The sequence below is a fragment of the Stegastes partitus genome, unplaced genomic scaffold (genome assembly GCF_000690725.1).
Source record: "Stegastes partitus isolate 25-593 unplaced genomic scaffold, Stegastes_partitus-1.0.2 Scaffold355, whole genome shotgun sequence".
Lineage (NCBI taxonomy): Eukaryota > Metazoa > Chordata > Actinopteri > Pomacentridae > Stegastes > Stegastes partitus.
In genome coordinates, this window is record NW_007578086.1 from 228,204 (window position 1) to 252,755 (window position 24,552).

Below are 24,552 nucleotides of genomic sequence, written 5' to 3' on the forward strand. Positions count from 1 at the left end.
TGTCCTAATAAAAATTACCAAATATTCATTAATTTTCAGGATTTTACCCCTTTAAAGGCCAGTTTGTTTATATGATGCCGCTGTGGTTTTTTTCCCTTTCTTTTGTAAAAAGAAAGGAAAAAAACAAACAAACAAACTCACATTTAGGGCCTTAAAGAAAGTAATGGCTTCTTAAAAAACAGCCACAAAAATGTTTCATATTGACATTACATTTCACCTTCAATTTCTCATCATTCCTGATCATAACAACAAATTATTCACTAGTTTGGGGGATTTTAGCTGCATATGTGTTTACATAACACCATAGTTGTTTTTTCTGGAAAAAACATTATTTTTCATATAACATTTGCAAAATAGATTTTTTTTTTTTTTTTTTTTTAAACAATCACAGTCCAGGATGTGCAATTATTAGCACCAATACTGACTATGATGCATTGTTATTTTTCATACACTTTCAGATTTTTAATAAAACTCTTGGGACATGAGAGAACAAAAAGAAGACAAAAAGAGGCAGTAGGGTGTAATATGTGATCTGCAGTACATTAGAATTTCTATATCTCAAAATGTACACGAACATAAACGCACACACAGACAAATTTTTCAATACACACATACACACCACACTGTGACATCCCTACCAACACCCTCAAAGCATTTTAGTTGCAAACACTGATTCCATTGACCTTCTGTGATCTATAATATAGCAGAAATCAAAAAATCAAGTAAAGCTTGTTTTTGCTGGAGCGGTCAAATAAGTAAAAATGAAACAATCTAGTGGAAAACAATACAGATGACAATTTTAAGGCCAAAGCTCTGGAATCAAAGCCTAATAAGGTAGAATGCATGATTTCACAATGTAATGGTATAGAGATCAAAAATAGAAGTTTTAATGGGTTTCAATCGGGACATTTTTGTCTTTATGGTTCTGACTGCGTCCTGATCCTTATTTGCGCACACAGTGTATTATTGATGTATTATAGGGGAGGTTACAATTTATGACAAATGCATAGTACAGCCAAAATGATCTAAAAGTCAAAAATGAAAAGGATAAAAATTACCTTCATGGGTACATAAGAGTTACGTTTTCTGTGAGTAAAACACAATCAGTGTTTTTATATTAATTTAGATTTTATATTTGATATTATTTCTGAGGACTGCAAGGTGGCTCAGTGGTTAGCACTGTTGTCTCACAGCAAGAAGGTCCCCGGTTCGTATCCCGATGAGGACACCCAGGATCTTTCTGCATGGAGTCTGCATGTTCTCCCGTGCAGCTGGGTTCTCCGGCTTCCTCCCATACAGTCCATGTTGAGGTTAATTGATGATTCTAAATTGTCCGTAGGTGTGAATGTGAGTGTGCTTGGTTGTCTGTCTCTAAGTGTAGCCCTGTGATAGACTGGTGACCTGTCCAGGGTGTCCCCTGCCTTCACCCTGAGTCAGCTGGGATAGACTTCAGCCCCCCCGCGACCCTAGTGAGGATTAAGTGGTGTATAAATAATGGATGGATGGATATTATTTCTGACGTGTGCTGTGGTAATTATGATTTTTTTCTTACAATACATTGCACAAGAAACTAAATGTTAGAACCTAGTATTGCTAGGCAAAGAAATAAAATTGATTGGTTAAAAACAATCCAAAATAGACCATTTTTTGGTGTCCTTGTTTTAGAAATTCAGATGTGATAGAATTAAAAACAAATTACACAAAATATCTGTTTTTTCCCTAATTCCAAGTCATTGCATTGTCAGTCAAGGACATGCAGTTAAGGACATAAAACAAGGGCATCTGCAAGCTTGTCAAACATACAGAACAAGTCATTCAAAACAACAAAAACACGGCACGCAGGCCTTGTGCTCCTAAAAATAGACAGTCATTGTGGTTGTGCCTTTTATTCTGTCCTGTCGGTTGGGTGGTTAACTTCCTCATATTATGCAAGGGTTTAAACATAGATACATTTCCCCAATAAAACCACAAAAAACAGGAATCTTATCTTTGGGAAAACACACTAATGATACCATAGGTGAAAAAAAAAGAAGCCTGTTGGGGGGGGGGGGGCTCCTTCAACTACGTCTGAAGTGTATATGTACAAGCACAGAAGCTGAAACCTGCAGGGCTGCTTATGTTTACATTCATGACAAAGAACTATTTTAATGATTCTCTGAGAAAAAAGTAATGGGGTGTAAGGGGGTTTTTCAGTGATTAAGAAAAAAATTTCTGTCATGTTTTTTTCTTGTGTAATAAACTAAATTGTAAATGAGTTTTAGCAAACATAAATCAAACAAGTCAAACTCCGTTGGTAGACTCATAAATTATTATTAAATTATACATAAATAATGCAGTCTACCAATTGAGTTTTTCTAAAGCTTTTAACTTTGTCACAAAATCCTCCTCAGCAAACATAGTTTGGACACATGTTTGAATGGAAGTGACATCATGACAGCTACATTTGATAAATGACTTTTAAAAAAATAAAAAGTGAATAAGGATTTTCTTTTGCTGTATTCATCATTCCTAGTTTACCATTTTATTTACCAGCCCATAAGGTTATTCATTAAAATCATAACATAGAGTTGAAAATAAACATTGTACAACAGTGTTACAAGTTTGTGAATAAGTACATGTTTTTTAAGTCAAAATTAAATGTATTGATCTTCTATTACCATATTAAATGGAAAATAGTAGTGCTTCTTGGCATGTAATTTACAGTTGCTACAGTGCAGTGCAGTGGACAACATTCAAATGCAATAATCCCAAGCTTCTGCATTTATATTTACATGTCACCACAACTTTTTGGTGTCAAAGGACATCAGATTTTCATTGAGTGATTTCTAAAGTATATAAATGATTAATAAATAATCATGTTATTGTTCTCAGGACTTGCTAAACAAGTCATATTATATGAAGTTGGTCAGCAGCAGCAGCAATAGATAGTTCATAAGTAGCAGCAGTTCCACCATGCTGTGCACAGGTCCATTGCAGGTGCACTGGCAGGAGACTGAAACATATAAACCTGACAGAAATACTGCACTATAGACTATGTCCACACAGTTTACAAAATTTTAACAAAAAATAGCATTCTCTAGTTCTTAGTAAGTATAAATCTCTGTCCACAGTGAATTACCAGACCGACAGAGAAACCACTCACCTGTCACCTTCATACACCCCAACAGACAACTGCTCACACACACCACACGTTTTCATGTTCAGACTACCTAGTTTGGCTGCATGCAGGAAGACAAGAACTGTGACTAAAAGGGATAATCCAACCCAAAAAATAGCAGATTTAATGTTATTATTATTATTATTATTATTTGGCCTTATTAGTCAGGGAAGTGGAGAGAGGAAGACACAGAAGTTGAGAAGAGTGAGGAAAGGACCTGCAGCAAATGGCCCACAGCCCAGATTCAAACCCACAAACAGGACTATAGCTCCTGTTCATGGGTTGCCCGATCAGCCTGTTGAGCTACTTTCAGTGTCATTTTCAGTGTCGTAGGTTGCAGCTTGCTGTTGTAGTTTCCGGTCTCAAACAAAGTTTTAACACTCATATCGTGAAGGGGGGGAGAATGCCAACTGAGATTGTTGGCCAATGGCAGGGTTATATCTACCACTACCAAACCTATCCTAAAATTCAATGAGCAAGCAGTGACCACGTTAGCACACCTTGTGAATGACAGGTAGCTTGAATAGAATGTGATTCAGTTGTTATGCTAATTTCCATTTACGCAAACTGAAAGCAGCGGCTATTTTAACAGAACAACAGAGTACACAGCATACAGCACTGTACGACTGGGTGTTTCAGATCATACAATTTTGCCACCTACTGTTGTCAATGATGTGTGGTAACTTAAAAAAATAGCTGTGAGCCTGTAATGTCTTATTCTTCTTCTACTATGTAAATTGTGGGCAAAGCTGCATCTGTCCTCACAGTGATGACTGCTCTTAGAGTGGAGCTGAAGGAGGAAACACATTCCAACTGAAGCTATGCCTTGATGAGAGAACTGACAGATTTTCATTGTGACCCAAAAGAGTGTGGCGACATGTAAATGTAAATACAAAAGGCTGGGGGCTTATTCTATTTGAATACTGCCGACTGTACAGCAGCTTTCGTCTTTAAACATGAAAGATTGAATACAATTTTCATTTACATTTTCAAATGTTGGTGACATGTAAACATAAATGCAACAGGCTGGGAGCTTTTGCTTTTAATTATTGTCCACTGTACAATGAGGCAAAACTTTGAAAATTAAATATCAAACAGCCTTCCCATTTCCATTCTGATATTGCCATAGAACACGCACATACAAGGGGAGGTTGAAAGAACGAGTAACAATAAGGTATATATATATAGTATGCAGCAGCAGACAATGCATTGTACTATTATTTTTCAATATAGTCACCACTGACCTCAATTGGTCCTCAAACCATGCCTCTGCCTTGAGCTCATCATCATCAGGAAATCTAGTTCCATGCAAATGTGATTTCAAATGTCTAAACAGGTAACAATGACTGGGGTTCAGATCTGGACTGTAGGGTGGAGCCAGGACTCTCGACAGGACTAATATCACCATATAGCTCAGCCAGCCACTGGTGGATTTCTTTGGCATTTGGCTCTTTTGTGAGGAATTTTATCACTGCCCTAAACTGCTTGATGGCCATCAACTTAGAATGTCTCTGAGGATCACACAAATGTGTTGTGACAAGTAAACTTGATATGTCTGAACTAGTGAAACGTTGCGTTGTCTAGATATGTAAAGACATTATGTGTGAAGCTTGAGTAAATACCCCGTTCTACAAACTGTTTGACCTCCCCCCGTAAATATGTGAAAACAATTACAAAATGAATTATTGCATTATTATTTATACACTAACCTAAATAATACGTACATAATGTGTAATTACAATACATATCATTTACATGACACACTATATTAATGTTTAATAAAGTCCCTTTTAAGTTTCCTTACATAACACTATGGGCCATGGAGAGATTGGGAAGCTTTAAATTTGAGTCTACGATTTTTCATGTACAGAATTTGTCTGACAGGCCCATTTGGCCAAAATAGTTTTGTTTTGCATTTCCATTGGATTTTGATGGGTCTCAAACTTGTTGAAAGGTGATAGGGGTGGATAGGGGGTTTTAGTCACTGAAATGCAGTATAGTTGCTTATATGCTATGGAACATTTTGGTTGTGGATGATATGAATTTCTCCCAGTGAGGTAAATTGACTTTAGGGCAAACTGAAATGTAATTATAAGTAGAAGAATATTACTTACCCCGTTTCTGCATGAAACTGAAAAGGTCATCAAGAAACTCTTTACGCTTTTCATCATCATCCAATTCATACAACTGAAAAAGAAAGAAAAAAATGATGTCATTTCTTTAACATTTTCCAACCAAAGAAAATCAGCACACTTGGTCAGTGACAACGGGGGAGGTCTGTGGGTTTTTTCCTGAACAAGTTGTTTACGATTATGACCAGCACAGATCAGGACACTGAGTTCTTTCAGGCATATCTCTAAATAACCTTGAGCACACTGAGTGTATCACACTCAGACGTACACTGCCACACTAGTGCTAGCACAATATCAGGAAAATTAAATAGTTATTTTCACATCTAGGAACCTTAGAAAGACATTTGTCAGCTCTAAACAATCCCTTGCATCAGGTTTCACATTTAACTGATTCTAAAACACAGCCACTGAGCACAAACATACAATGCTATGAAATCAGTTCATTCAAAGCCCTACGCAAGGTGTTTGTAATGTTGTGTTCAAACCTTTTTAAATAAATGGCTGACTTCATATTGAAAGCATTTGCAGGAAATACAGTGAAATTGAGACACTATTGAAAACAATCATTTCAAAGATGACCAACTGAATCAGTTTCTCTTTTACGGCGTTAACAGCAGCTTATCATAGCAGACCCACACATAAGTCTGTTAATGTGCCTCCAATGAAAAAAGTCACAAAAACTGCATGAAAAACACTTTTTTGCTTTTTGTACTGTTTTGGATTTGTGCTTTTTCTACTTTCTCATCCATTGTAACTCTTAACTCTCACAACTACAGTACACAAGTATGTCAAGTAAAATATATGCAAATGGAGGAATATTATAAAATTAACTTATTATCCATGCAACTCTATTTAACAACTATATTCATTGTCTGTTTTTGTTTTATTTTAGCTGCTGTGTTTTGTGTGTTGCTGAAGTGTCGGGGTTAGGGTCCTTCTCTCTATACTCCATTACCATCTCTCCGTTCCCAGTATTAGGACAATGCAACTTTGCATTATAATTATATACATTTCTTATGAATTGCAAAAACATATTGTTAAAATATTAAATGTGGAGTCAGAATGGTCAGATTTCCTCTCCAATTACTATCTTAAAATTTGTTCATTTTAAAAGGAGGGTAAATGACAAGACTGAGTAAAAAAAATCCTATAGTATCTCAGCAGGACATCGCCTTGTGTCTGTCTTGCCTGTGGCCCTCGGTATATTTTAGTAGCTCTACTTTCCTTATTGGCATATCCATTATGCTCCTCATCCTGCCCTATTCACTGGGGCTGCGACAGAGTCAAAGAGGCTTTTAAATGGACCTCTCCAGCCAGACACAGCTGATGGAAATATGTTAGTGGCAATGTTCACTTTCGGTAAGGCCCAGAGCCACGTTAACAGGCCCACTTAATCAATACTGGAAGACAGAGGGATGACCTTTGGAATCAGTGGGGCCCTATGGACGAGGCCCTTGAGATAATAACTGATCATTTAGAAGTGTATTAGCTGTCACCAATATTAAAGGACCAGTGCAGGTCAGCACTCAGGAGGAAACCGGAGGTGGGAGGTGGTGTGTATGTGTGTCTTTGTGTTGGCGGAGGGGGAGTTTTGAGTACCCTGTGAGTGCTGCACTGCAGGCAGTCCATGGTGAAGGCAGTATCGAAAGGTAAAGGAACAGCAAGCGACTGCAAAAATGTTAAGTGCACAAATGCACAGCAGATGACAATGCTGCAGGATCAATTATGAGGTCCATGGAGTGCAAAGGCATATGTGCAGAGACAATGATGAAGATTTGCTCATAAATGCAGAAACACAAATGTTGACATGTACACAAACACACAACAGCTGAACAAACAATATTCTAACATTATTTCATATGAAAAAGTAACTTTGAGGGTTAAAAAGGTGGATGTATAAATGTATACATACTGTATATACATGTTTTGCAGAAAAATATTTCAAATATGAAGTCCAGAGCACCTTCCTACTTTGTCTGTGACCCAGTTTTTGTGTTTCATGACTCGCTTGGCTCCATTTCCACATCAAAGGAATGGCTTTTTAGTTCGTAGTATTCCTTAAGGACTGCTTCTAACCTGAGTTTTATGGAGATCCCACTCAGTTCTACTTCCATGACATAGTTGTTTGTGTTTGACTTCAGAATTTTCATTCAATCTACAAATTCTGCTATTGTTCATTAGATTTTATTTGGTGTAATTACATTTATCATTCACTGGGTTACAGGTTTGTTTTTGTTATATAATCACCAAAAGTCATCAAAAAGTCACTGGGTAACATTCCAGTCTATTTGAACACTACTTGTTAGCTAGTTGTTTGCTTTCTGTGTGTGTGAAGTAAATGAACAGACAGACAGGCTGCGGCAGGCTGAAGGACACTGAGTTCAGCTGAACCTGGAGGCTCCCGTACTGCTCTCAGGCTGTCAGTCACCACATTCAGCTAAGGGAAGCTGACTGAAATTGAACTTGGAAATGGCTCATGGCCCTTCTCCTTTCACCACAATCAGAATATAACTCTAAGTCTATACACTCTATGAAACTGGTGTATTTGCTGTAGCTACTTAAAAGCTTTTTTTTTTTTTAAACATATTTTTGCAGCATTGATAAACAAAAGGTTACACTAAAAAAGTGCATAAGACTCATTCAGCAAGGACAGACAGGGAAAAGTGAGGGAACTGAAATCTGTTCAGGATGAATGAAGCTAATTAAGTGCAAGTATATTCATTGTAAAGTACGTAATGTTATAGCAGATGGGACCGTGCTGCATAGAAGCACGTTGCTGTGTGAAAAATATGTTAAATGATCGTCCTCATTACGACTTATCTGATAAAACTTGTCATGATTTTGTTTTACAACGTCAGAATTATGGGATTATAAAATTATAACTGAAGTTCCCTTGTAAAGGACACAAATATCAACCACTGGTAGCAAGAATAAGTTCAGCAACTATGCCGGAAATTGATGGAAAATTGATGGAAAATTTAGTGCACCTGTAAAGCAGCCAAACAATGTGTGAGATTATTCATTCTGTTACATTCTTTTAATCGTCAGAGTTCTAGTCTGTGCCCTGATTGGCTGCAGTCTCTCTTCCTACTTTCCCTCTCTCCTTCGGTGTGTGTGCTGCTACCTCATCAGCAGTGTGTGGACATCAGCGCAGAGCCTGGCCCAATCTGCTGGCTAAGTTTGCCTTGTGTTTCTTTTTTGTTTTCCATTATGAATTCCATCACTCCTTATAATTTCCTTAGCATTATTCCTAGTGGTTCTCCTTGCCTGGTTATACCTGGTTTTGGTTAGCCTTTAGTCTTGTCTCCTAGCTCTGTTAGTAATTAACAACCCAGTCTCGTGGCAATTTATTTCATACTACACATATTGTACTTTAACAGTAGCACAATTGTCAGTACTTCAATCCGTTTGTTTTAGTTTATTAACACAAAAACACAAGCCTTGTTGTAAACCCCAAGAAGAACTCCATATTTCATGGCGTGTCCAATCATGCTGTATTGTAATGCTACTGGAAGCTGTAGTTCTTTCTTCAAAATAGCCGTTTCTCCTAAATGGAGGGTGAAATATAAAACTTTAAGTCCATTTAGGGATTTACATTGATGAGGACCATGTTTATTTGGACTGACTTTACAAATGAAATTGATATATATAGGTGAAATTAAATTTTTACCACATTTTGTGATGCTCCCTGCTGGTGAGAACATCAAGCCACAGCCTACATGATAGTAGAAGTCAAGAGCTTTGTATAACAGTTGGTCCCGTGATTCTAGCCCGTTTCATTGTTGAATTAGAAGCCAATTTAAATGTATTGGTTTGAAATTCGTGCTGGAGAACATGAAAAAGTCGGGCAATAGAAACAATAGATTAAATTTCGTGACTATTTAACGAATTGCCATGAGACTGGGTTGTAATTAAGGTCTTGTGTTAGCTTCTTAGCTCCATGTATTAGCTCCTTGTACTCTGTGTTTATCACCTGTCCTGTTTCCAAGCTCAGCTGGTAATTGGTGCATTGTGACTTCCCCGTAGATTCTTAACCCAGTGTGTTTGCTTCATGCATTTAGTATTTATTGTTGGCCTTCTGTGAGTTTTGTTTTCTTGGGTTTTCTGTATTCTGTTTCCATAGTTACATAGTTAGCCTTTAGTTCGGTTTGCTTGCCTACTGACCTTCCCTGGATCACTCCCCTGCTTGGTTTGGTATTGTTATTGTTATTTTCACAATATGTACATGGACACCTTATTCACTGAGCCTCTGGTCCTGTCATCCTTATTAGTGGCTGTGCTTGTGTTCTCTCTCAACAAACCATGAGATTAATGAAGAAAATGACAAACAGCACTGAAAGTGAACTCTTTCTAAGGTGTTGTCTTCCATATGATGTCCATTACATGCAAGCATCATTTCTCGTGAGTCTGCAGCCAATTTGAGCTCCATGGAGAGATCAAATGCGACCTAAGAAGTGGGAGAATGCAGATTTGAAAGCACCAGACAGGTAATAGAGCAAGCTTGGACAAAATGGTGAATGGTACTGCTGTAAATGTGCCATACCAACCATTCAGCAAACACCAGCTTTTTTTTGGTAAACTGAAACAAAAAACACTCCTGATAAAGCATGAATGGCTTAAATGACGTGGGCGTGGTGTAATGTAATGTAAGAGGACAATTATAATATGATACCATTTTTGACAAATTGGTTGCATGAGCAAACCTGGGGCCTCATTTATCATCAGTGCGTAGAAAAGGTTCTAAATTCTGCCGTACGCATGAAATTTAGAGTGTGCGTAAGTACAAAAAAATCTGTATTTATCAAATGTCAGTGTTGATAAATCCCACTTGTTCTTAACCTCCGTGCAACAACACACTTCTTTATAAGCAAGTGAAGATTTATTTTTTCCTCGCCTCTCGTCATCATTGTGGCAAAAAGGGCGAAAAACAGGAACCTTTATGAAACTGAAATCAAGGTAATTGTCAGCAAGGTTGAAGCAAACCAGAAAATATTGTAAACCAGAAAATATTGTTTGGTGCGTGAAATGTTGGGATAAGCAGCAAAAGAAAAAATGCTGCATGGGACAAGATAACCACTGCAGTTACTGCTGTTGGGTCAGAGGAGATCGCCAGCAAAATTGGTGGTTTGACGTTAAGCTCAGTGCCAAAAGACGCATCACAGCCCATGAAACAGAAATGACTGCAACTGGAGGAGGACGAATTAATACCGAGCTTTCACCCAGTGGATAACCCTGATCACCTACAGATAAGATGTTTTAATAACCAAACTAAGTTCAGCTAAAACATCTCACACTCTGTGACACTCACCAATAAACCAGACGTCTTCAGCAGCTCCTGCTTGGAGAGGCACCAACAGAACTGTTCTGCTCAATGAATGAGTCGTGTTCCTCCAAGCCACTGGGCAACAACGTTGGATAGCGACAAATGCGCATCGCAAATTATCTGTACGTTGATTAAATGAAACCCTTTTCTATTTACAAAATTAAGCTCGTTTAGTGATGCTGCTTTGATTGCTATGCGGGTGCAGTCTATGGCTCCACTTATGTTTGTAAATCCAGCGACAGCATTAAGTCCCTGTTTGATTTGGGCTCATCGGTGATGGCTGTAAGGGAACTGGATGTAGGCTGGGGCCAGGGGAGTTATGGTATCCAACACTGCCGGTTTGATCCTGCTCAGTGGTGGCTGGGAAATGCCGCATAAGTCTCCAACCTCACGCTGGAATGAGCCAGTGGTCAAAATCCCTGAATGCTTTCTATTTGTAGTTTCACTGTTCTACCGCTAGATTATGTGCGTACGCATGGTCAGAGATGTGTGTATATTTACGCACATTCGTAAGTATAAGTACAAGTTGAGAAATTCCATACTTTGCATAGGAATGTTCGTACGCACGCTCTACGCACATATCTGTGCGTATGCACTGATGATAAATGAGGACCCTGGAGTATGCTCTCTCCATGGCTCATAAACAGCTTGTCATTTATTTACCAGGTGAGCTAACAGCGCATTCCATAAACAGCCCTACACCATTGTGGAGGCAGTGGCTGACAGGATTTACAGTCAAACACTTTCCAGTGTGAGCCTTGCTCCCAACTGGATGGCCCTGTGTTCTTCACCTCCTCCACCTAAGCAATGCAGTCTTGGTGCCCTGCCCTGAGGACTGACGGATTCAAGTCGTGTTTGCACAAAGGCTGTTGCAGGTTCCTCATCTGGTGGCATGAGTGGCCCTTGTGGCAGGCCAATCAGAATCTTGACCTCGCGCCCTTGTCGCCCTGCATGCGCCGCTGGGTACCAAACACTTTTCCATTGCATGCTGTTTTATTTCCTAAATTCCAGTTTTGCATTAATGTTTCAATGAATGAAGCTTGTTAATGTTTGAGTTACATTCAGAGTTGATTTAACTTTTTTTTATTTAATATGTAGAAAGGTGTGACCATTCTTTTTCCCTTATTTGTTCAATCAGTTTGTGAAATGTATTGTTTTCCAATGTTAACAATAAAATTATCTGTGTGGCTTGATAGTGATTACATTCAGAACAAGCCTTTTTCTGCAAGTCTTGATTAAAAATGATCAGCAATATTTTCTGACAATCATGCACAATATTCAGCTATATTGCCCAAACCTAGGGGAAGGTTTGTAAAAAATTTAATAAAATAAATAAAGACAACCAAAAAAAGAAAAAAAAACAGCCACAGAGCTTCCGGAAAGCTTCCTATCAAAAACAATCCATTTAACAAGCTCTGGAAAACAATGAATGCAGAGTTAAGCCTGTGGATTTTTGGCTTCAAACTGATCTCATCAATCAGTCCATCTCTGCTCTGAAACCTGAACTTATGGCTCAGATTTATGCTGTAAAAGCTCAGTAATAAGGTTTGTCAGTAATGTTAATAAGGTTTCATAGGATTCCAGAGTCATCATCTCAAATCACTTACTTCTTGCAACGCTTTCTCTGCAGATGAAGATTCTGGTAATTTGAGGATTAACGGTCTATAGTCTGACTCCCATGATTGCTCTCCCTTACTCTCTATCATCTACCACTTGGAGAACGAGGGACTGTAAAGTTAATCCTGAGGTCTGTCCTGGACACAGAAATCCATATTTGACACAGAAGAGCTGTTACTACAAGGATGTTTAAAGCCTCTTCAAAATGACAAGAGTTGTGGTTGGCTGTACTGTTTTTGTCTTAGTAGAAATACCTCAGAACCTCGTATTTTTGTTCAGATGGTGTAAAGATGACATTTCACATCCATCCATCCATCCATCCATCCATCCATCCATCCATCCATCTAGCCATTATCTATACACAAAGGCATAAAGTCTGGTTAGGAGTAAGCAATAGCCCCTATCCAGTGGGTTAGGGGTATTTCTGATTGTGGTTTGCACAAGCGTAATTTAATGTGAGCGTTATTGAAAAATTGTGGCACAGATTTAGTAGATAAAGTGCCATTGGCATGCTTAGAAAAAACACTGGATGAGTTTGGAGAGTGACGGTCAAAAGATAGCAAAACTCATCTCCGGGATATTACAACAAAACTGTTGTCTAAACCACATATGGGTATAACATAACTCTGGTTGGATTACATTCCAAAATCCAGCCTCCTGTCTATTGTTTGGTTAAACCAGCAAAAGCACTTTGGTTAAGGTGAGTGAAAGACCTGGGGCCTGTACTCTAAGAATTATTGTATTGTAAGTATTGTTTAACTTTAATGTTGTGGTTCACTACTTTCATAGCGCTTTTTGCAGTTTCAGCAGGTGGCTGCATTTGTAGCTCTAAAAACACCATCCAGCAGCAAAAACTATACAAACACAGTGGAGACAAGCTGGTTAACATAATGCAGCTTTTATCAGCTAAAGAGACAGATACTATATTTCCCTTGGGAGTTGTCAATTCAATTCAGTTCAGTTCAATTCAATTCAATTCAATTCAATTCACTTCAATTCACTTCAATTCAACTAAATTTTATGTATATAGCACTAATTCACAACATATGTCATCTCATAGCCTTCATTTACTAAGGTAAAAACATATAAATTTTAAACAAAGAACAGAGAACCCAAAAATACAAAATTGCCTTTGGACTCCCTATGAGCAAGCAGTTGGTGACAGTGGGAAGGAACCAGAAAAAAAAAACTTTAATGGGGAGGAGAAAAAAAAAACCTCAGTTAGAACCAGGCTCAGGGAAGGCGGCCATTTGCCTCGACCGGTTGGGGTGAGATTGGGCATGGGGGTGGGGGATAACAGGATAGCAGGATACCAGATGGAGAACAGACAATCAATACAAACAGAACAATGAACATTTTGGAGGTCGTTGAGGCCAGATCAGTAGGCAGATCAGAAACACCCGCAGAGAGAACAAGCAGAGAACAAAAACAGTGATGAATATGACAAACCGTATATTTAAGATGCACTATATATTTATTTTACATTCATTAGCTTTTAGTTATTAGTTCTGCAGGTGGAATGTTAATTGAACAGATTTCAGAATAAATTAATCTGCAGTTCCACTGAATATTAAAGTGGAGAAATTATATACTCATAGTTTCTTCTTAGTGAGGCCAACACACGAAGACATACGAAAGGTAATATACCAGTATCAAGAAATTAATTGTGTTAGACTATGTAGCAGCACATTTAGTTTGCTGATTTTGTTGTGTGTAGTGAACTGAGTAAGATACAAAGAACAATGTGACCATAATCAAAGGATTAAAAATATCAAATATGTCAAATCAAGCTGAAATCGAAATGTGCTACATATACATGTCTGTGTTTGTGTAGATGGCGTCTGTATGTGTAAAGAACACCTGACATGAGCCGACATGTCCATTTCTGCTTCTGGGCTCTAACACAATGACCACAGCTATTAAAAGCAGTTTTCCCATGTTTCAGAGCACACTGCTCTCCTTGATCTGGACCACTTCAAAGGCCAACATTGCCTCCAGCCAAAACGACAGATACAAGGCGCTGTAAATCACAGCAGACACCAAATTGCCATGTGCTCCCTCCCACTCTTTTATCCTTAGAACCTCCTTCAGATCTCCAGTGCTACTGTAGTATTAATATGCAACAGTGCATCTGGTTTCTGTAAAAATACATTCTCTTACAAATACATTTAGTCACAGTAATGCAGGGTCACAATAAAGGTACATTGTTCCACCATGCAAAATATCACAATAAATCCCAATATGGACTGATAATGGCCTTGAGCTGACTATTCAGGCCTTGTCTATTCTTGCGGTTTCTTATTGTAGAGCGTTTATAAGTAAAATACTGTCTTATTTCAGTTTCTACTGCACTGACACGACCCTTGTGTTTAACATGACTGTGATGGTCTAACAATATTTTAATACCTTTTATTTTTGCACTGATTCAGGTTTGCACTTGATTTTCGTTGTACATGTTGACAATAAAGATACATTCTATATATTCTATTCAGTGACAACAGATGAAATACACATCACATCACATGCTCCATCGTTTTTGTGTAGTTAGACAATTGATAAACTAAATTACCTTTGGAGGATCAGCTTTAACAGTAAGCAGACATTATCCCAGCTCTGAACATAATCACCTGAATAAAACACTAATTTAATATTTCTGTTTTAATGCCTGGGTCATAGGGTCAGTCCTGTGCTGTCACTGGAAATTGTCCAGACCTTTGCTGCAAGTCATATATCCTTCTTCTTTTGTCCTCACTTCCTGTCTTTTTCTCACTTACACTAATCAATAAGTGCAAAAATGCCAAGCAATGACAATTTTTAATTTTTTATAGAAAAGTGGAGCCAAAAAAAAAACAGCAAGTAATCATTTGTCACTAATAAAGCCTTGTAATAATGAGTAGTATAATAGCATTGTGCTGTCATACCGGACCTTTAAAGAGAAATACTCTTCTCACTTGAATTTCAGTGGCTTGTACTTCTACAGTCTTTTGAATGTGTTACTCTACTGTCAATACAAACACATATTTCCTTCAGATATTTCAAATTGAAGCTTACCAGGAAAGGAATTTACGAACAGTCTTAATGTGAACTAAATAATTGCAGAAAGTCTTTCAGTGACAGTAGCGTGAGATCATTAATATAAACAGTGTCTCAAAATTAGAAATGAGCTTGGTATCCTGTAGAGGTAGAGGCTGTCTGTCCGTTGTAAAGCTCTTGTGCAGTCTAACATTAAATTGAATGCACTTTCCTATAAAGAAGAAGTAATATTCATCTTGAGTTTTTCATGTATAAAACTCTTCTGTTAAAGCTTCCAAGCTACCTGTCATTGCCCACAAACTTTGGCAGAAGGGGAACGGACTGCCAACAGATCTTCCCTAAAAGCACAGTCTGCTCTGGCTGCTCAGCTGGGTCGAGTGAGGTGACAGATCTATGAGTGTAACGATGTAACCCTAGCATAGTAAGAACGTAATGACGAGCTGTGAGAGAGCTGCTCATTCTTTGTTTGAAGGCCAAACTAGCCACTAAACAGGCATCATGCATTTGTGTTACACAGTGACGTAATAGGACACAGAAGAAAATCCTGGACTTCAAACCAAGTGTCTCTGGCAGGAAAGAAGCAGTGTTTACTGTGGCAGACAATAGCTCCCTTTGACATGGATATTGGGCTTTGTGAGCTTGCAGACTTTTCACATGTGCAAAAAAGCATTTGTTTATAACAACAAAACTAAACAACAAACTAAAAAGAATACAGACTCTATGAATAGAGATTCAATACACAACAGCAGAATGGTGATAACTGTTGCTGAACTGATGGAATTTGCGCTGTGTAAATATACTGAATTCATTGGATGTAAACATATAAATGCAAGATAGCATCGAAAGCTGACCTTGTTACTAAAATATTACAGAATATTTCTTTGGGGGAAAAAAATTAAAATCACTTCCATTTTTTTTATTTTTCAAGAAAAGACCATTTATCTGTGAAGCTGAGGTAAATAATTTAAGAATTTAATGTAACATTTGTTGAATAAAAACCCACTCATGCAAATTGTCCATTGTTAACTCTTTGGTCATTTGCATCAACTGACAAATTTGCACAAGCTTTTAGATGGAAACAAGCACAGAAAAGTCGAAACCCATTACCAATAAATTGCCAAATTATACCTGGGAGAAAATCAAACTGCACTTATATTGCGCTTTTCTACATTAGCATTAAGCACTGTACAGTGTGTATCAAGTTTGTACTCTCTGCCCCTCCTCATTGCAATTGGAGCCTGAGTGGATGACAGAGCATGTGCTATTACCACCAACAAATATAACCAGAGGGCACTGCTAGCCCTGCCTCCTCACAGCTAGAAGGTCCTAGGTTCAAATCTTGGCAGGAGATCTTTCTGTGTGGAGTTTGCATGTTCTCCCCGTGCAGCATGGGTTCTCTCTGGGTTCTCCGGCTTCCTTCCACAGTCCAAAGACATGTTGAGGTTTATTGGTAATTCTAAACCGTTTGAAGGCATGAATGTAAGTGTGCATGGTTGTACTATGTATAACATGCTGGAGTTATACATAGTTCCCATCTAAACCATACTGGATAAATGAGAAAACAAACTGATCTTGTCTAAGAATGTTTTCAGAAATAAATTTGAGCTGTTCCGACTACAGCTAAATGGTTCAGAACAAATGCTGCTTTGGGTTTCTTTATTCTGGATGCCTAGAAATTGATATCAGATATTGTCATCATCATTATCATCCAGGCTTGATTAAAAACAATATCATTATCAAAATTGTTGCACAGTCCTTAAACTACTAAACTTTACAGCACTGTTGATGTTATGACATTCCTGAAGTTACAATAATAACTAGATAAAATAATTTATTCTTTGATTATCACTGTTCTAAATAAATATCACAACAACACCTTTTGTTTCTGTGACCCATCTCACATGTTTGTGAGCACCAATCCATTGTACAGAGTCACTGGTGTCACGTCTGAAACAGAGCACATCCTCCTCCCGGCCCTCTAAAACAGACTTGCTAAGCAAGTTAGAATGCTTCTGCACACAGCAGTGTTAATCAGTGTCAGACAAGCAGCCAGAGACATTTGATATTAAAATGCTCCTTCACACTATGCCAGCTGGCTGCCTAATGGACTGTTTACAGACCAGATTTTCCTTCTCATGCTTGATTACTTTATTCCTTGCCAGAGGTGAGGGCTCTTAAAAAAGCTAAAGCTAAACAAGAGGCCTGTGATATTGACATGAGCAGCACCAGTCACAAAGTCCAGAGTATCAAGCTCTGCAAAAAGATATGTTACTGGGGCTGGTTAAAGAAAATCTCAGGTTGCAAAATATATACATTTTTAAGAATCGTCAGTGAAAGCCTTTTTTTTGTGTGAGGGCTTGAAATGAAGCAACACAAAGGTCAGACGATTATCCATCAACTGACCATATTATTGTTGCACAATTGCTCAACTTTCTATCCTGAACCTGTGACATAAGCCTGTAGACGGGTCACCACATTTCATATATTTCTCTATAGAAAAGTACATATTAGTAAATACTATCAGAATAGTGTAGAAGAAATATAATGGCTTTTGGTAATATTAAACATAAATAAAGCAGCATAAAATACTTTAATGTGTGATATTGCATTCTGATTTTTAGGGCTACAATGATTCCTCGAGTACCTCGATTACAAAAAAATGATCGAGGAGTTTTCTCTGACTCAAAGCCTCGTTTAATTAAATTTAAAGCTCACTCTTTTTAGTGTGACACACGCTATGCATCCCCTGCAGTGTAGCCAACTTGGCGACTTTCTTGCTAAATCTGGTGACTTTCCAAATCCTCTTGGGGACTTTTTTTCTAAAAGCGACTAGCGACAAATCTAGTGACTTTTTCTGGAGTTATTGGAGACTTTTCTGGTGTTTTGGAGACTGACGGAAAAGCACGTATTGTTGTGCTGTTACTATCCTCAATGAGCAGCGGGTGCTGCCGTGAGCTCCTCCCCGTCCTGAAGCTCTCCCAGGCGGTCAGGAGTCCTGCGCAGCTGCGGTCGGATCAGAGTATAGACTGTATAAAAGATGGACGTAGCAACCGGCCCTGAAAAATTAAGCCAACCCGGAAGTGTCAAAAACCTGCAATATCACTACGTCCACTAGTTGCTGGCTTCAAAAAGCCCTGGCTCCCATAGACTTGAATTGGAAAAGAAGTGATCACAGATCACTATCACAACAGATCATGAAATACTGCATTCCTACAGCTCAGGATTTTTTTCTTATTAGTTTTCATAGTCAAATCCAGAGATCAGGTGGCAAATCTCAAAAAATAAATCAAAATTGAATTTTTAAAAAATCGTCAAAAAAAATCGGGGCAATGGGCGTGGCTGGCTTGATTGACAGTCGGCAGCAACGATTCAGACGAAGCGAGCAGAAGGCGATAAATGTGGACGGGCAGAGAGGGCCTGCCTCTCAATCCGTCTGACCAATCGCTGTTCCTATGGCTCCGCCCCCCTCTGACGATTTTTGCTTCACTGGCTCCAAAAATCCAAGATGTCAACCAGGAAGTAGCAAAACCCTGGTTTCATTTTCTCAGTGCAGAAACCAATGGGTGACGTCATGGTAGCTACGTCCATCTTTTATACAGTCTATGGATCAGAGGAGACACTCAAATGAGTCGCACATGCGCCATGCTGCCATTGATCCCAGCTTGGCATACAGAGGCAGATCTGAATGCAAAAGTTTTTTCACTGTCACACTAAAATAAATCATTTGACTCACACAGCCTAAGTCACTTACTCACCTTGTCCACTGTGTGTGCCTCTCTGTGACATGACATAAACATCTAGCTAGCTAGCTCATCATGTCAGAAAAACAACCTCTAGTAACTCTGCCAGAGTGTCTTTCGTTCACTTTGGGTCCAAAGCCCAGATAAAGGAAGAGGGTTGGACATAAAGCTGCCAGTTTCACCCCACATTACTGTCATTTGATTAAATTTGACATTCAAGCATTTAACAATACAGGACAAATTGATTTATTTAATGATGGCCGATTTCAATGGCAAAATTAAAAACAAAAAAAACGAAAATGAGCAAGCCCAGCAAAGTGAAATTAACAAGTGAAAGAGACAGAAGATGTTGAAGGTGTGGGATCATTTTAAATGAAAAATTAAACAACAAATGAAACTGTTTACTAATTTGCATAAAATGCAATAATAAATGTCATTTTTTTCTTAAAAAGGAAACAGATTGGTTGTCATTATTAAGTGATACGTCTTACTTTCTATTGAATACGAGTTACGTAATGTATGACACTTGATGTGCTAAACATGATGGCCAGCTTTCAGTTCTCCAGATAAGAGGGGGCATCATGTGCTGCTGTGTCACTGTGCACCTCCTGCACAAAACAACAGATTCTCTGTACTGTTGTCATTAAAAATGTGCCTGATGTGGTCCACTGCTTCTAAAACAATTACAGGACCTCATTTTATTGATTATTTATCAATCAGTACAATAGCCACTTATAAAATATTACGTATCCCTACCACTGTCTAAATGTGCTACACTGACACTGCAAACCTCTGGCCACAAAAATACCAAACTCTGTCTGCCTTATAACTGAAACCACATGCACTATTAATAAATCAATCTGTGCCAGCAAGGCAAGAGGAAAAGATCTCAGTAAGTTTGAAAAAAAGGTTTATTGTTGCTTCACTCACAAAAACTGCTCAGCTGACTTAAGTGACATCTGCATTTAAATCTATAAAGAAAGACACCAGTGAACGGGGTCAAAAATTGTGGAAAACAAAGTACATTTAAGGATGTGATTTGACTGTTTGATAAAACAGTACTTCAGCAGTTACACAGGGAGTGATACTATAGCAGAGTTGCAGTGTATAAACCTCTCATTACAAAGATGAATGCATATCTGAGAGTGAAGCAAAAACTAAAGTCTACTGAGATGTGGAAAACAGTAAAATGTTCAGATAAGTCATCTGTCACCATATTAATGCAAGTGGCTGCATATGAGGCACCACCAGGAGAACTGTACATGCCTGAACCCTTGACAACCACAGTGAGGGGATCCAGGGACTATGTTTAGGCATAGGTGACACTGCTGTATTGCATTATTCTGTAATATAATGTAATAACCAAGTTTTCCTGGGAGAATAAATCTAGTCCTGCATCATTTGATCTATAATGTTAGTTGAAGACACAGACAATTAGCTGCTTTTGAATAGAAATTCGGTTGAAAGTATGAAGATAAAAGTTACTAGCTCACCAGACAGGTTAAACAAATTCCAACAGTCATTAACATTAAAAAAAGAGAGAAAAAGAACAAATTTGCACATATGCAATGTGTTGTATGCACAGAAAGGAAACGACGAAAGGATTGTTTAATTGTACACTTGATAAGTTGGATATAAAACAAACTCATGGTGACTGTTGACAAGCTAAAACTACACAAAGCTGTTATCTGATTGACAAAGCATACAGAATGCACCAGTTTTTCAGTTGTCTATATATACATGAAAATTATTAACTTGGACAATTTTTGTTTTATAAATTAATATAAAATATATAAAAGACTGCTGAAAAATGGTGCCACGCTGTAGACATTTTGTGTATATGTTTCAGTGACAGCTGGCCATAAATAAAAAAAAATACAAGATGAAGACATATTAAAAAGTGACCTGAAAACAGTGCACTTGCATGATCGAGCTCTTTGCCATTTGTCATCTTATTGGCAATGAGTCACTATCATTGCTGTTTTCCTACCTAAAACTCACTAAGCAGCTGTGAAATGTTGCTAAAAAAAATTAAAAATTTGTAATGGGACACAAATTTACTCAGTTTCTACCTGAGACGTCTGCTATAGGCTCTATAGTCTATGCATACAGCAACATATCCATCACGATGAATAACATTTTTATAAACCCAGGCTTCAACTTCAAATGTATTCTATGATATAAGACTTCCTACAACTGAGTGGAGGTTTTTCTGGAGCAGTGGCAGGACATCTAGAAATGACAAACTCGGTTCTGCTCCTCTTACAGCTACCTCAGCATAGTGTTCATTCCAACTGAGAAAAGACCAGAATCCTTTCATTCTTGTTATTTTAAGTTTATTCTATGCTGCTAGGGATGCAAACTGATCTCCTGAGTCAAAAATTTAATCAACAGGGCATAAAATAAAGAGTTTACATTTACAACATAGCCAAAAGTATGTGGACATTAACCATGGTTAACATTTGACAATGTGATTCCAAAGTAAACTATGGGCATTTACGTGTTGCTACAGTAGTCTCCAGTATTCTGCTTTCAGGCTTTCTACCAGGTGTTGGACCTAGCTACAGTGATTTGCACCTATGTTCTGCCACATGAGCAGTAGCAGTGTCCAACATTGACGCTGTGCAATACAGCCTGGTGATAATTCATTGCTGAATTGGGTGGAACTTTGCTGCATGTCATGCTCCACTCCCTCTCTGTGTTTTTAGTTTTTTCACAGTCTATTTACACAATATAAGAAAGGCAGCAATGTTGAGGATTAAAAAATTGCTCAATGCTGTGGAGATCTTAACAGCATGTAATCACACTGTCCCGAGTTCAAGATCAGGTCTTCTGCTTTAGAATCCCCCACATTTCTGCTCTCATTTTCCACTTTGTACTGTCTGTTTAGCACACAAAATCAAAAATATTCTAAAATAATGTTTTGTGTGTGTTTGTCTAAATGAGAAGTTGGTGAAAGATAGTACTTGTGACTTGAGATGGAGCCATTGTTTGTGTGTTGTTCAACTATTCTAAAAGGCTTGGTTTAATTTCCAGTGATAAAACATTTCTTCTTCTGCATTTTATGTTTAGCAACATCCTGTTGATGCACTCTGGTCTTGGTCTGTTGACTAACTGAGGGCTATGCTGACCTCTGTGACTAACTTATTCATCCATTTAAACATTAACTCCAGCTTTAATGACACAGATGCAGGTCTGAATAAAATCCTGCTTTGGTCATTGGTCACACAGACGCACACACACAGACACACAGACACACACACACACTGTCTCACACACTGTACTTTTGGGATTTTCTAAAGCATAACAGAAAATGTCAGTCCAGTTGGCAACAGGCAACCATTATCAAACGATAATGACGATGATGATGTTTTATTTAGTAATGTAATAAGCAAAACTAAAATTATTAAAAATGCAACACAATGCCTCACTGTTGTCTTTAAAGTGTCTCTTCAGTCGGAGACTAAACCCCTAAATTGTCATCTCTGTGCATCACAGTTTGAATTAGAATGTTTTTTTTCCCCATGAAAATAATCCCTTGCTGCTATAAAATGGCTTAGATGTAACTCTACAATGTTGCCTCAGTTTCAGTGTGCAGATCTATGACGTCCCTGCCTCTCTCTCCACCAATCCTTCCACAGCTGGTAGCTTGAACACACAAGCTTACCTGTGACTCTGTTCAGACACCATATGCTACACAATGGCAAGTGTTATTGGAGTAATTAAGTTATACATGGTCAAACCAGAAACTCATAAGGAAGAAGGATAATGATACAAAAAGCTCCACCCTGCAAACAGACAAAATTGGTTCCTTCGGCTTCTTATGTATGAAACTGTGGCTGTTGGTGTTCGTAAGACTGTCATCAACACTCTGCAGTTTAAGGGTGGATTGACTGCTTGTTTGACAGATAATATTCCTTCTGGCATACAAAAAACACCGTATGAACTAAACAAGGTTTATTGGAGGAGGGTCTTCAATTGTTTTGGGACAACAGTGGAGCTCTACATCACATACTGTGCAAGGCATTGATATACACTGCATTTTTTAGAGCAAACGCTGGCCTCAAAAGTAAGCTCATGTACTGGTATCAACATTTATTTTTGCTACCAATACACTATCTTTTGTTCTCAGGAAGGACATCAAACAGACTCTATGCACATCACCCTGACCTGTACGATAATTGATAGGACATTTTCAGCCTAATGACAGATTGGAAGAAACCAACCAGGTGTCCACTCGTGCTACCAAGCGGGGCAACTCTGGGTGTGTGTCTGTGCGCGTGTGTGTGTGTAGAGCAAAATGCAGACTTTTCTGTTTTAGACATGTACAAATACAAAGACCACTATCTTCTTCAAAGTCTCTATGCACAGCCTACCACTTTAAGTAGTACAATGACGCTGTCTGACGACGTCAACTCCTCCTCGCTAAGGCTACGTTTACCAAGTCAAGTCAAGACAACTTTATTGTCAGTTTTGCCAAATGGACAACGTACAGAGAACTGAAATTGCCATACTCCAAGGCTCCACAGTGCAAAATGTGTCATGTCCCTGCAGCCTCAGCCCCTGTCCTGCGCTCTCTCTCTGTCTGGCGCTCTCTCTCTCTCTGGCGCTCTCTCTCTGGCATCCCAGCACGCAGGCAGGTGTACCTGGTTACCAATCCACTGATTGGTACGTGGGGATTGGTCCGCTCCAGCTGCAACCTCCAGTGTGCTGGTATTTCAGCTCCGGCCAGACAGTGCTCCAGCGCCACGCCGTCAAACCATTCACCGGTTCTGTCACCATTCCACTCCTGCCACGGAAACCGGATTCACCACCTGTCACCTGCCCGCTCTCGGCCACCCGTCAGTCCTGACGCCACTCCACCACCTACGGCTCCGTCTGCTCACCAGCACCAGCTCCGCTCACCTCTCACTCCCTGGCGTCTGCTCCCAGTCTCCGTCAGCCACTCCACCGCAACCGCGGCAACGCCTAAACCCTCTGCACCTCCAACCCTCCTCCCTGCTTCCCCTCTCCACTCGGTCGGCACCCGTCAGGTCTGGTTCTCCCGGTGTGGGTTTTGTTAGCCTGAGCATTTTAGCATTCCGACTTAGTGTCCGTACGCAGCCCGTCTCTTGTGGCGCCAGCCCTGAGACGTTTTTAGTTTGTCAGTCCGTCTGTCTTGTAGCTCGTTATTTTGTATTTAGTCAGCCTGTATGAATCTCACGTTAGCGTTTGATTCCTAGTCCGTCTGTAGGTCCTGTATCTGCTAGTCCAGAATTTAGTCCGCCAGTCCGTGCGTAGCGCTAGCTCCTAGATAGCCTTTTGTCCGCTAGCCTTTTCTGTTTTTGTAGATTTCTGTTTTGCATTTAGCCCGCCTGTCTGTGCGTAGCGCTAGCTTATTAGATAGATTTTGGTTTGCTAGCTTTTTCTGTTTAGTGAGTCTCCTTGTCAACGCCTTTTGGTGTCCTCTTTTAGTTGTTCTTGTGTATAGTCTCGTTTTGGTTTCTCGGTTCCTGACTCGGTGGTACCGAGCTCAGGTCCGTGCCTTTAGTTTTTGTTTCGTTCAGTCAC

At 38.9% G+C, this 24,552-nt stretch overlaps 1 protein-coding gene across 1 annotated transcript in view; it reads right to left on the reverse strand.

Moving 5' to 3' along the window:
* Nucleotides 1-24,552, reverse strand: part of arid3c (AT rich interactive domain 3C (BRIGHT-like)) — an 82,681-nt gene that overhangs the window by 25,046 nt on the left and 33,083 nt on the right. Inside the window, exon 3 of the mRNA XM_008284345.1 lies at nucleotides 5,272-5,344. Coding sequence (XP_008282567.1) covers nucleotides 5,272-5,344 — 73 coding nt within the window. The remainder of the gene's footprint in view (nucleotides 1-5,271; nucleotides 5,345-24,552) is intronic.